The sequence below is a fragment of the Mesoplodon mirus genome, assembly GCF_964341445.2.
Source record: "Mesoplodon mirus genome assembly, chromosome: 15".
Classification (NCBI taxonomy): Eukaryota; Metazoa; Chordata; class Mammalia; order Artiodactyla; family Ziphiidae; genus Mesoplodon; species Mesoplodon mirus.
Genome location: NC_138991.1, coordinates 64,110,870 through 64,123,335, shown reverse-complemented (window position 1 = coordinate 64,123,335; position 12,466 = coordinate 64,110,870). Strand labels below are relative to the sequence as shown.

At 63.9% G+C, this 12,466-nt stretch overlaps 2 protein-coding genes across 21 annotated transcripts in view; one reads left to right on the top strand and one right to left on the bottom strand.

The window, feature by feature from the left end:
• The window catches only part of TSC2 (TSC complex subunit 2), a 37,985-nt gene extending 30,532 nt beyond the window's left edge, over positions 1 to 7,453 (top strand). For 9 of the 18 annotated variants that reach the window (XM_082645269.1, XM_082645261.1, XM_082645260.1 and 6 more), the window contains 11 exons: positions 345 to 413; positions 1,686 to 1,816; positions 2,754 to 3,253; positions 3,518 to 3,593; positions 3,858 to 3,944; positions 4,859 to 5,045; positions 5,245 to 5,384; positions 6,502 to 6,580; positions 6,650 to 6,741; positions 6,831 to 6,929; positions 7,079 to 7,453. In XM_082645269.1, the coding sequence (XP_082501395.1) occupies positions 345 to 413; positions 1,686 to 1,816; positions 2,754 to 3,253; positions 3,518 to 3,593; positions 3,858 to 3,944; positions 4,859 to 5,045; positions 5,245 to 5,384; positions 6,502 to 6,580; positions 6,650 to 6,741; positions 6,831 to 6,929; positions 7,079 to 7,249 (1,631 nt within the window). In that variant the 3' untranslated portion in view covers positions 7,250 to 7,453. The remainder of the gene's footprint in view (positions 1 to 344; positions 414 to 1,685; positions 1,817 to 2,753; positions 3,254 to 3,517; positions 3,594 to 3,857; positions 3,945 to 4,858; positions 5,046 to 5,244; positions 5,385 to 6,501; positions 6,581 to 6,649; positions 6,742 to 6,830; positions 6,930 to 7,078) is intronic. The other 9 variants (XM_082645267.1, XM_082645266.1, XM_082645265.1 and 6 more) reach the window with 1 other exon arrangement.
• Positions 7,454 to 7,463: 10 nt separating this feature from the next.
• The window catches only part of PKD1 (polycystin 1, transient receptor potential channel interacting), a 48,391-nt gene continuing 43,388 nt past the window's right edge, over positions 7,464 to 12,466 (bottom strand). For 2 of the 3 annotated variants that reach the window (XM_082645253.1, XM_082645254.1), the window contains exons 37-46: positions 12,241 to 12,435; positions 11,691 to 11,830; positions 11,156 to 11,268; positions 10,759 to 10,906; positions 10,508 to 10,633; positions 10,077 to 10,251; positions 9,686 to 9,976; positions 9,478 to 9,612; positions 9,098 to 9,403; positions 7,464 to 9,002 (exon numbers count right to left, since the gene is read on the bottom strand). In XM_082645253.1, the coding sequence (XP_082501379.1) occupies positions 8,529 to 9,002; positions 9,098 to 9,403; positions 9,478 to 9,612; positions 9,686 to 9,976; positions 10,077 to 10,251; positions 10,508 to 10,633; positions 10,759 to 10,906; positions 11,156 to 11,268; positions 11,691 to 11,830; positions 12,241 to 12,435 (2,103 nt within the window). In that variant the 3' untranslated portion in view covers positions 7,464 to 8,528. The remainder of the gene's footprint in view (positions 9,003 to 9,097; positions 9,404 to 9,477; positions 9,613 to 9,685; positions 9,977 to 10,076; positions 10,252 to 10,507; positions 10,634 to 10,758; positions 10,907 to 11,155; positions 11,269 to 11,690; positions 11,831 to 12,240; positions 12,436 to 12,466) is intronic. The other variant, XM_082645255.1, reaches the window with a different exon arrangement.

Below are 12,466 nucleotides of genomic sequence, written 5' to 3'. Positions count from 1 at the left end.
AGCCTGCCTGCGCCTGCCTGCGCCTGCCTGCGCTCTCATGGCCCTGCCCAGCTGGGCCCGTGCTGTCCTTCAACCCCTGGCCTTCCCTGTGGCCAGAGGACACTTAGAGGCCAAGGACCTCTACTCACGAGAAGGAGGGATGCACTGCCGCCAGATGTCCGCTCGAGCAGCTTGGAGAGCTGCGACCCGTGTGTGCCACACCCGCCCCTCCAGCCAGTCGCTGGCCCTCCCCTCTCTCTCTCTAGGCTCTGGGTCTATACAGAACTAGTGGTGCCTGTCCTCTCTGCTCGACCTGTGCATAGTCTCTCCTTCTGCTGACTGGCCGCTCACGGTTTCCCTTGCAGTGGCCTCTTTCTCCTCCCTGTACCAGTCCAGTTGCCAAGGAAAGCTGCATAGGAGCATTTCCTGGGCAGGTATTCGTGCGTCTCTTTAAGGAAAGCGGTGTTTGCTGCAGAGCACCGCTCTGCCCCCTAGATGCTGACTCGTCGTCCCTCATCCGCTCACCCCTCCATGATGGCACCTCAGCCTCTCATCGCCCTCTGGGTGCAGGGCCCTGACTCGCATGAGGACATCGGTGCCGAATGTGTTTGCTTTGCCAGCGGGAACCCTCACTGTCCCGCGCTTTCATGGCTGAGCTCTGTTCCTGAGCCAGACGGGCTGTCCCAGCCCCTTCTTCAGGCCTGAGGAGGTGACCTTGGGCAGCTGAACCCCAGAGGCCAACAGAGGATAGCTTTTGGGGTTCGAGCCTGGCTCTGGGGCTCGGCCGAGCTGCCCCTGCCCCGGCCTCTGGTGCTCTGACTGGCTTTGTGAACCCACAAATTGGGACATGTCTGCCTTTCATAGTAGGCTGGCCGAGGGCCTTGCAGACCAGCTTCTGGCCCGTGGCTCCCAGGCCCAGGCAGGGAGGGTGTGGCCTGCTCGGGGCTCCAGCCGCTCAGGCCCTACTGCATGGGCAGGAGCCAGCTAGGAGCGTGCAGTGGCAGAGGGGCTCTCATGGGCGGCTAATGGACTGCGCGTGTGCGGGGCTGCGTGCGGGCAGCGCTAACTCCGGCAGCGCTAACTCCGTTGCTTCTTCTCACCCCCCTCATCCTGGCGCTGGCACAGGAAATGCCACTTGGGGGCGTCATGCTCTCTCCTAAGTGCGCCCAGCTCGGAGTCGGCCCGGACTCAGAAGGCGAGCCTCCACTCTCCAGAATGGCTCCCGAGCCTGTGTTCCCACACAGGGACTTTCCCGCTGCAGTCTTTCAACCGGGGTCAAGCAGGGAGGAGCTCTGGCTTCTCCCCAGTTCCTGAGGGCTGGTGTAGGCATGCCCTCCTCCTGAGCCGAGGCCCGTCTCAGGCGGGGTGGGGGGCTTCCTCATGGGGGTCCAGCCTGCCCTTGCCCACCTGCCTTGCTGAAGGAGCAGAGATGGCTTCTGTGGACACTGGTGGGTGGGTGGGTGGGGACTAGGGGAGCCAGATGTCCTCTCATCCTGACCCCTGGGAGCCCAAGTAGGAGACACCCTGTGTCAGGGCTCACACCCAGGGTGCTCAAGAGTGCCCTCCTCCAGCTGGCTCGATGGGAGGGGGTGGCCCTGCTGGAGGGCCGCTGTGCCCTCTCATGGGGGAAAAGCTGGTACCCCTGAGGCCACGTGAGCTCCTGGCGGCCGGGCCGGCACCCAGCAGCACCGTGTGTGTCTTTCCAGACTCTGCGGTAGTTCTGGAGGAGGGAAATCCAAGCGAGGCTAGTTTGCCAGTGGAGCCCCCCGAACTGGAAGACTTTGAGGCAACCCTAGGCACAGACGGGCGCTATCGGCACGCTGAAGCTTTCAGCAGGGTGAGTGCAGCCGGGGACCAGAGCCGGCCTGAGGGTCCCTGTCGGTGCTTGCCATCTGGACCTCCATGGCCAGACGGGCCTCTAGACCTCAAGCCCAGCTACTGAGAGGGAGAGGGGGGTGTCGGGTGGGAGGCAGGGGCTGAGTCAGGGGTGGGGGCAGCTGCAGGACCTCCACCTTAAGCTTTGTGGCACATCATTGATTTGATCTGAACTCTAGAAAGTTTTTCCACTGTCCCCCCCACCCCATCCCCTTGCCTTTTCTTATCTAAAAAAAACAGCTAGATGTTCTACCAAGTCCCTGCTGTAAGGCAGTGTGGGGTTTTCCAGTGGTCTACCCAGGGATATAGCTTCTTATTGTTGGTATCCTTTAGTCTTTGGGGCTCTTGTCTCCTCTGCTGAGCGTGGGGCACAGGGAGGTGCTTTCGGGGGATGGGGGGACCATCATTTTGGTGCTGGGCAGCTCCATGGCCCTGGGCTGGAGGATGGGTGGGGCCTTGTTGCCTCCAGGTGGGGCCAGTGGTGCCTCTTTTTTTTTTTTTAGTATATTGAGTTTTCATTGTTGTCTTTTTTTTTTAAATTTATTTTTGGCTGTGTTGGGTCTTCGTTGCTGTGCATGGGGTTTTTCTCTAGTTGCGGCGAGCGGGGGCTACTCTTCGTTGAGGTGCGCGGGCTTCTCAATGTGGTGGCTTCTCTTGCTGTGGAGCACGGGCTCTAGGTGCGTGGGCTTCAGTAGCTGCGGCTCGCGGGCTCTAGAGCGCAGGCTCAGTAGTTATGGCGCACGGGCTTAGTTGCTCTGCGGCATGTGGGATCTTCCCAGACGAGGGCTCGAACCTGTGTCCCCTGCATTAGCAGGGGGATTCTTAGCCACTGCGCCACTAGGGAAGTCCCCTCAGTGGTGCCTCTTGATGAAGATTTTCTTTGGATATGCTCTTTGCAGTCATCTTCGACCTCCAGCCAGGAGGAGAAGTCATTCCATGCCGAGGAGTTGGCTGCTGGGGGGATCCCCATCGAGCGGGCCGTCTCCTCTGAGGGCTCCCAGCCCTCTGTGGAGCTCGCCTTCCAGCCCTCGCAGCCCCTGAGCAAGTCAAGCTCATCGCCTGAACTACAGACCCTGCAGGACATCCTTGGGGACCCTGGGGACAAGGCTGATGTCGGCCGGCTGAGCCCTGAGGCCAAGGCCCGGTCACAGTCAGGGATCCTGGACAGGGAAGGTGCTGCCTGGTCAGCCCCAGGCGAAGAGAGCCAGGGCCAGGGTCCCACCCAGCCTGAGGGTCCCTTGTCTTCAAGCTGTCCCCGCTCCCCCGGTGGGCTGCGGCCTCGAGGCTACACTATCTCTGATTCGGCCCCGTCACGCAGGGGCAAGAGGGTGGAGAAGGACGCCTTCAAGAGCAGAGCTGGGACCTCCAATACCGAGAAGGTGCCGGGTATCAACCCTAGGTGAGCCTCGCCCTCCTGGTGGGAGTGCCTGGATGTTCCCTGTGGGGACGTGGTGCCTAAGGGGCCCAGGGCAGAGCAGGCTGGGGTACAGGTCTGCACATCCTCTGCCCCGTGGCTGGTTGGAGCCACAGGAGAGGGTAGCTCCTTGGGTGATGAGGCTCGGGCCCTGCTGCTCTCCACATGGGCTGTGACCGTATTGGCTGAGACCCTGGCCCTGGGCTTGTAGCTCCAAGCCCAGCCCCCATCATCTCTCTTCCCCTGCAGCTTTGTGTTCCTGCAGCTCTACCACTCACCTTTCTTCGGTGATGAGTCCAACAAGCCAATCCTTTTACCTAATGAGGTAGGCGGGCCCTCTCTCCCCTCAGGGTTCCCCTGGAGCCTGGCTGGGGGTGCACAGTGGGATGATGCCCCAGGGCTGGGCAGTGGGGGCTATAGCCCAGGCTCGTGGAGGGCTACGGCCTCAGGTCCCCACGGCAGCCTGCGGTAACCTGCCTGCGTGAGGAGAGGCCTCTCCTGGACAGGCATTGGGCTGGGGCTTGCTGGGCAGGGCTGGTGGTAGGGGACAGCCTCTGCCCTGGGCTCAGGCAGGGCTCTGTTGCTACAGTCTTTTGAGCGGTCAGTGCAGCTCCTTGACCAGATCCCATCATATGACACACACAAGATCGCCGTCCTGTACGTGGGAGAAGGCCAGGTGAGGCTGCCAGGCTGGCAGGGGCTAGCCTGCATGCTGGGCAGAGCCGAGCATCCACCCTACCGGGGGTGGGGGTGGGGTCTGGGCCCTTGTCCTCCGCAGAGCTTGGTCACTGCAGGGCCGCTGGAGTGTCGGGTGCCCATTGAGCTTCGTGCCAGGGACCCAGGAGTGAGAGTGACAGGTAGTGTGTGAGCACGTGGTGCACGGAGTGGCGAGGACCGAGGAGGAGGAGGAGGTGGCGGGTCCAGGGAGCCTGCACAGGTGTGAGCGGCATGCTTTTCATGTCGCTGATCCGAGGGAGGTGACATGGAGTGCAGACTTGGAAGAAGTGAGGGAGGCGAGCGCGCATGCAGGTGGGGGCGGCATAGTGCGCTCCTGGGCCGGCACAGAGGGGAGGGGTGCCGGGCGGGGCGTGGGCGGTGGGGGCGGGAAGCAGTGGGGCTGTGGCAGGGACTCACAGCACCCAGTGAGACGGGAGGGCCTCAGGTGGTTCCAAGCGAAGGGTTCAAGTTGACTCGACCTGAGTCTCAAAAGCACCCTCTGGCTGAGGCTGAGAACGGGCAGAGGTGGGGCAGTGGGTGGAGTGAGAGGCAGGTTGGAGGAGCAGGGACAGAGGGGTGCCGAGGGCTTTGGGTGTGTTCTGAAGCTGAGCTGGCCCAGTTTAGTGACAGGCTAGTTACGAGAGAGTGGGGGAGCGGGGTGACACACCTGGCCAATGATGGGAATGAAGCTTCCTCGCCCTGAGTCGGGTTGATGGCAGAAGTGGGGCTGTCTTCCCAGCCACACCAGTCACTCCTCCTCTGGGTCCCCAGCAGCAATAAGCCCTTGGGGTCCTGAGAGCCAGGGAGGGGCAGCATGTGGCTGGGGGGTGGCCTGGGAGCAGGTGCCACCGTGCCCCGCTTGTCTCCCTGCAGAGCAACAGTGAGCTCGCCATCCTGTCCAATGAGCATGGCTCCTACAGGTACACGGAGTTCCTTACGGGGCTGGGCAAGCTCATCGAGCTCAAGGACTGCCAGCCGGACAAGGTGTACCTGGGCGGCCTGGACGTGTGCGGCGAGGACGGCCAGTTCACCTACTGTTGGCATGACGACATCATGCAAGGTGTGTGCCCTCCCCAGCCCGCTCCTCCTGGCTCCTGCGGGCCCTCAGGAGCCTCCGGAGAAACCTAGCGCTCCTCTCAGGGGCACTGAGGGCTGCACCCACTGCCACCTGTCCTGGCCCCCAGCCTCAGCCTGAGGAGCCCTCACTGGCATCCTGCCTGTGTTGGCGCCACCCCGCTCAGCTCCACTCCGCCCCGCAGCCGTCTTCCACATTGCCACCCTGATGCCCACTAAGGACGTGGACAAGCACCGCTGTGACAAGAAGCGCCACCTGGGCAACGACTTCGTGTCCATTGTCTACAACGACTCCGGCGAGGACTTCAAGCTCGGCACCATCAAAGTGAGCAAGGGGTCCAAAGGGCAGGTGGGCATGGATCTGGGCCCCAGGCTGGAAGCCGCATCTCTCTGGGGAAGTGCCCCCTGCTCTGTGTTGAGCAGAGATAGCGGGCTCCGCTGGGTCAGCGTTGGTGACAACACGACCTGCTTGTTGTACCCCCCTGAGGTGGCGGGCCCCCACTTGGGCCGTGTCCTCTCCTCTGATGAGGACAACACCCGTTGGTTTCCTCTTGGAGCCATGCGCTGCTGTGGGTTTTGTGCGACTGTGCTTAGCAGGTGCACGGCAGGTGGCGGGTACGCAGCGTTTACTTGTAACAGCCCTGAGCCCTGTCCCCCAGTCCGTCCCTCATGTCGTCGCTCAGCAGTTGGGCTGGGTCTGGTATCACCCCCTTTCCTAGAGGAGGTCGCTGGGGCTGGAGGTCCTGCGGGGAGGAGGCAGGCTCAATGCAGGTGGCTTGTCACAGGGTGGCCACGTGTGGACGAGCTGCAAGGCCAAGTGGGCAGGTGCCTGGCGCAGCCTAGGGTTTGAGGTGCCAGCGCTCAGGGGCGTTGGGATTTATTCTGAGTGGCATTGAGCAGCCTTGGAGGAGGTCACTGAACACAGACCCCCAGGGGTTTGGGGCAGAGACTCTGGTAGAGGCAGGAGTGTCTGGGGAGGCCGAAGTGGGCCTCCTGTATTGTAGAGCTGTTGCGGGGGGGAGGGCGACGGCACATGCGCGCGCGCACACACACATGGATGGGAGGAAACCTCGGAGGGGCCTGAGGTGTGGGTGCTCCGTGTGCCATCCTGGGCAGCCCAGGAACTTGCAGAGCTCCACATGCTGCTCTCAGCCAACAGTGAGGCAGGTGTCTGCTGGGCAGCACGGAAGCCCTGGGCAGTGTGGAGGGATTGGGAGCTGTACGACCGTCTGGCTTATGCAGGCTGTAGGTGAGGCAGTAGAGGGGTGACAGGGTGGTGGCCCCCAGGCCAGATGAGGAGTAAGTGTGGGTGTGCAGGTGGCGGCTACATGTGCTGAGTTAGCGAGCGTCTAACCAACGGGCCTGCTGCCCTCCTGGGCTAAGTGTGGGGTGGCAGAAAGTGGCCCTTGGTGCTGGGGTGACCCCTGCTCTTGTCCGGGCAGGGCCAGTTCAACTTTGTCCACGTGATCATCACCCCACTGGACTATGAGTGCAACCTGGTGTCGCTGCAGTGCAGGAAAGGTGAGGTGCGGGGCCAGGTGGGGAGGCGCCCGGGGCTCTGAGCCCCACGTGAGTGCTGTGTCTCCCCAGACATGGAGGGCCTCGTGGACACCAGCGTGGCCAAGATCGTGTCCGACCGAAACCTGCCCTTCGTGGCCCGTCAGATGGCCCTGCACGCAAATGTGAGCAGAGGTGGCCCCTGGGAGGTGGGTGGGACAGGCCTACAGGCGCCACCTCTGCAGGGCTCACTGTTCTGCCCTCCCCACCCCAGATGGCCTCACAGGTGCACCACAGCCGCTCCAACCCCACTGACACCTATCCCTCCAAGTGGATTGCCAGGCTCCGCCACATCAAGCGGCTCCGCCACCGGGTAGGGAGGTTGGGCCGTGGGCACGCTGGGCATTGGGGGTGGGGCGCGCTCCCTCGGAGACATGACGGCTGACTGGGGGTGCTGGTATCCAGCCTGGGGAGCGTGCGTCACCCCTTCTGGACTTGCTGCCGAAGCTCCCTCTCCCTCAGATCCGTGAGGAAGCCCACTACTCAAACGCCAGCCTGCCCCTGATGCAGACTCACCCTCCCGGCCACGCCAAGGCCCCCGCGCAGGCCCCAGCTGAGCCCACGCCCACCTATGAGACAGGCCAGCGGAAGCGCCTTGTCTCCTCTGTGGATGACTTCACTGAGTTCGTGTAAGGCTGCACGGGGGCTGGTGCCTGGTCCCGCTGGGACTCCTCTGAGATGCTGAGCACGTGCCTGGGCTCCCCCAGCTGTCACCTGAGCAGCCGTGCTGCCAGACTCTCCCTGCCCCCGTGAGGCACACTGGGTGGTATTTGTGCAAATAAAGTGCTGGTGTGGCCCACCTGTGCGCTTGGACACAGACACCAGAGTGGACACAGACACTAGAACGGTCAGTCAACTCATTTATTTGACTTCGTCTGTTGGGTGGAGTGGGATCAAGGCTGTAGCTTTGGCCATGCCCACTGGAGTGGGGAGGGGGCCTGTCAGGCTGCTGTTGGGGCTTTGCCCTCAGGAAAGCCTCACACGTGCACTGTCATGCTCACCTCCCCTGGCCCGGGAGCCAGCCCCCGGGGAGAGATCTTTCCCCCTACCCACCCTAGGGCCCCGTGCCATGCACTGATGCTGCCCCTCACCCAGACCCACCAGCAGGCCTGGGCAGGGGAGGAGAATAAGGCCATGTTGGTGACAAGAATGGCCTGGGGTGGTTGTGCCCCTCCAACCGCCCTCTCTGCCCAGCACCTGCCCAAGGCCAGACTTGGAGCCAAGAAGTGGCTGTTGCTTCCCCAGCCGTGTGAGCAGGTGTCTGGGGAGGGAGGCCAGCTCTGCAGTCCCAGCCCCCCCTCAAGGTGGGTGACAGTGGGCACAGGCTGTTTCAGCCACCAGGCCCCTTGGCCCTATTGAAAAATAAAGCGACGTACAAAAATATATACATTTTAACCCCACATAAATTACTGACAGACAATAGACACACAGCGGCAGCTGGAGGTGAATGCACTCAGCAGGGGGACAGAGGAGGTAATAATTTAGGGGGGAGGATGACAGGAGGTGCAGGTTCCATCCCCCATAGCCTGGATCCTTAGCAAGGGGGAGATGTCTGCCCAGGAGGTGGGGCCGGGCACAGCCCGCTGGTACCTGAGGACTCGGGAAATAAATTAGCATCTCAGAGGCCGGGCACTCAGTCCAATACTGTTGTGTCCTCCCACAGGGAACTGGGGAGGGGACCCTGGGTCCTAGCTGGCCACGCGGCCTCTTTAAAGTGCTGAAGCCCACAGAGAGACACAGACAAATGCTGCCTGCTCTCTGGGGGACCTGCGTGCAGCTGTTCTGCCTGGCCCGAAACCTTGAGGGTGGCAGAAGGTAATAATACTGAGTGGTGTCTGCTCTGGCTCTGAGGGGCCAGAGTGAAGCCACAGGCCCACCCCAGAGAAGAGGCATGAGCCCAGATCCCCTGGGGCTAAATGCTGCTGGGGTGGATCTTGTTCTTGGCCCGCAGAGATGCCCTGCTGGGGCCTGTAGCCAAGCCAACGCCTCCACTGACCCGGACAAGGCTGCTGGGCAGGACTGGCCTCAGGCCTGGGGAGGGGCTAGGAGAAGGTGAGGCTGTGGGCCCCCTGCTCCTGCGGCCATGCAGGCTCTGAAGCCGCTGCTCCAGCTGGTAGACATCCTCCGTGGCCTGGTTGAGTCGGTCAAACTGGGCGAGTAGGGCCTCAAACACGGCTTGGAGACGGGAGGGCTCAGGCTCGGGCTCCCCTCGGGGCCCTGGCCGGCCCAAGCCCACGCTCAGCCCATCCAGCTGGCTGGAGGAGGTGGAGGGGCGGGAGGCGTCGGAGCCTCCGCTGGGTGGGGGCACATCCGGAGAAGACTTGGAGCCCCTGGATGAGCGGGAGGGCAGGGGCTCCATCCCTTCAAAGCGGACTTTGTGGCGGAACTGGGGGCGGCACAGGGGCTCGGTCAGTCCGGCTGCGCCCTGGGCTCAGCTGGGCCCAGGGTGCGTCCCTCTCCCCCCCACTGGGCCGTACCCACCTCCTTGACTTTGCTGAAGCCCATCCAGAGGCGCAGCCGGCGCAAGAACAGTTCCACCATCTCGTAGTCCTGCGGCTCCCAAGCTGGGCGGTACAGCTCCCCACGCAGAGCGTGGTACCGCCACCGCAGGAGGACTGCCCCCAGCCTCAGGGCACCCCACAGCCGCAGGGCCCAGAGCCCCGTGCACAGCACAGGGGACAGGCGCCAGGACTCCGCAGGGCACAGGGCAGGACCCCCAGCCCCGGGGCACAGCACCAGGAGGGCCCGGGCAGCACTCCGAAGTGAGTCCACGCAGGAGGAGACCAACTGTGGGGAAGGTGGCATGAGTGAGGCGCGGCCTGGGCTAAGCCACCCTCTCCGATGGCCCCACTGGCACCTACCAGGACAGCCAGTTGCGCGTAGGCCACGGCGAGCACCACCAGGCCTAAGGCCGCCCCCACGAGCTCTGGCAGGGCCCGGCACAGCGTCTTGCCGAAAACCGACCACTGGCGTACAAAGCGCAGCTGCTGGGCAGCCTGTGGACAGAGGGCGTCAGCCGACCGACCCCGCCAGCGCCGGCTCACCCCGGCACACTGGCCCAACACTCACCTTGACCAAAAGCAGGAAGAGCAGCGAGGCGGTCAGGCCGCGGGCCACGGCGCTCAACTGTGCCACCTGCTCGAAGCTGGTAAAGCGGCGCGGGCGGCCACGCAGGAAGCGGGTCCACTGGCGGTCAGCGGCGCCCAGCTGGGCCAGGCGCACCAGCGCTGCGGCCGCCGTCAGCGCCACCAGCAGCCACCGCGCCCAGGTCCCAGGCCGCGTGGCGCGTGCACGCCCTTCCCTGCGCCAGGCGCGCATCTCAGCCGCAGAGAAGTACACAGCGAACAGCAGCAGGCTCACCTGTGGGGTCGGGGTCGGGGAGGGGTCAGGACCGGGGCGGGGCCATCCGGGGCCATCCGGGGCCGGGGCGGGGCCGGGGCGGGGGCGGGGCGGGGCCTACCGAGGTGAGCAGCGGCAGCGAGAGGCCGGCGCTAAGGAGCCGGAGCGCGAACGGGCGGACGCTGAGCGCCGCTACGGCGTGTCCGGCCGCCGGGAACTCCAGGCGCAGCGTGACGGCGGCGTGCAGCCCCACCGCCGGGCTGTAGTGCGTGAGCTCCACGAACACTGCACGGCTCCTGCGCGGAGGGCCCGGAGTCAGACGGGGTGGAAAGGAAGGGGACGCGCCAGGAGAAGCCAATGGGTTCGCAGAAGAGGCTTGGGGGCAGGTGTTGAGGGGAGGGTGAGGCGCGGGGCTGCAGGCGGGCTCTCTGGGCTCCTTCAGGGGATGATCGGAAGCAGCAGAAGCTGGGCGTGGGAGTGAGCCGGCCCGCAGATGTGACCGATGTGCACAGTGGGCGGGGGTCGGGAGGGGGCTGAGGGCAGGGCGCCCACCTGTTGTCGATCCAGTTGTGCAGCTGCAAGAAGCCCAGCTGCGCGCGGCTCTCTTCCAGGCTGGGCCCCAGCTCCTGCACGTAGCCCCCGCTGTCATACACGGCGCAGGAGCCCCAGTACCAGACGCTGCCAGGGAGGAGGACAGTGTCAGAGCCGGCACCATGCAGAACCTGGGAGTGGGCTGGAACGAGGGGCTCCTCTGGGGAGCTCCCCCTGCCCCCTGGGCACCCTGACCTGCCCTCCGTGCTCACCCCAGCAGGTCTGGCGCCGAGTAGGCCCACATCTCAGAGCCGTTGTGGGCAGCACTCCCCCAGCCAATGCCGTAGTCGCTGGTGCTGAAGCCACCTGAGGCTGCTAAGCACGTAGGGGCCCTTGAGCCAGGCGGGTCCGGGCAGAGCGCTGAAAGCAGAGGGCTGGGGAATGAGCCCGGCCAAACCAGGAGCACTGACTGTTCACCAGCCTCCTAGGCTGAGCTCCATGGGACCTCACCGAACCCTCCCAGCAACCCAGAAGACAGATGTCACTGTCTCACCTACACATCGAGACACTGAGGTCACCCAGCTAAGGGAGTTGGAACCAGACCCTGGCCAAAGACTTCTCTTTGAAAAAAAGGATGGGTAAGTGCCAGGGTGCCCCTCCCCAGCTCACCTTCCTGTAGCCGCACCTGCCGCAGTCGTGGGGGCCCCAGCTCTGGTCTGGACGGGTTCCCGTGGATGTAGGGGAGCAGCACGTGGGACATCCACGGCCAGAACTCATCAGACCTGACCACACCAGACAGAGTCACATGCTCCATCCTTCAGCTTCCGGTGCCCACCAGAGGTCAGAGGCCCAGACAGCATTGCTACTGCAGCCCCGGCCCAGCCAGGGGTAGGCGGCCAGTGCTACCCCAGGGGACGAGGCACAACCTGGTTCCTCAGCCTGGGCTTCCTGACACTCAGGAGCCGATAACACTATTGTGGGGCTGTCCTGGTCACGTCGGGTGTTGAGCAGTATCTGTGGTCTCTACCCGTTGTCAGCAACACCCACTCCAGTTCTGACGACCGAAAATGTATTGAGGTATACTTCCCAATATCTCCTAGGGGCTGGGTTGGACCAAGAGTGGGATCAAGGTGGACCCTGGTCAGCATCAGCACCACCCTGGCCAAGAAGACAGACCTGTGCCTGAATATCGGGGCGTCCATACCGGGTGATGGCCAGGAAGGCCTGGCTGTCCAGCTCCTGCTTGATGGCACTCTGCAGGCGGTAGGCATGGTCGTGGCACGAGGTGTCCCCATAGTTGGCCAGCAGCGTCACCAGCAGGAAGAACATGTATACCAGAAGGCCCTGGGGGGCAGGGATGACCCGGAGTCAGCCGAACCCAGCCTGCCCCCGCCCCACCCGTGACAGAGCAGGGCTTCCAGACGCTGGGCAGCAAAGTGCCCACAGCCAGGGGGCCTTGTGCTAAGAGCCAGGCCCGGGGGCAGACGTGGTCCGTGAAGGCCAAGGAGCCGCACCAGGGCCCAGTGAGGCCAGGAAGGAGCAGGCATTTGAGTTGGGCAGGATGGGCCAGGAGGTGATGGGAGGGAGTTGGGGCGGGGGCTGCAGAGCCCTATACCACCTGCTAAAGGGCCTTTGGTGGTCAGAAAGAGGGTGCAGGTGAGGTTTTTGAGAAAGGCAGGACCTCCTGGAAGATGCTGCCCTGGCCAGGAGGCCAGAGAGGCAGGGCAGGCGCTGGCTGCGTGGCCTGAGCTCACCCTCAGCATCCTGTGCAGCCTCTTAACCTTTCGGGCTTCCTCCTTTGCCAGGAAGAGCGCAAAGCCATGGGGCGGCCGCACGCGGGGTACACGCTCGCTCACGGGCGTCACTGCCGGGCTTTCCACCAGCGTATCATCCTCATCAGGGTGCAGCCGCTTGGCCACCAGCGAGAAATACAGAGCTTCCAGCAGGACCTGGACCAGGGCTGGCATCAGAGGGGCCCGT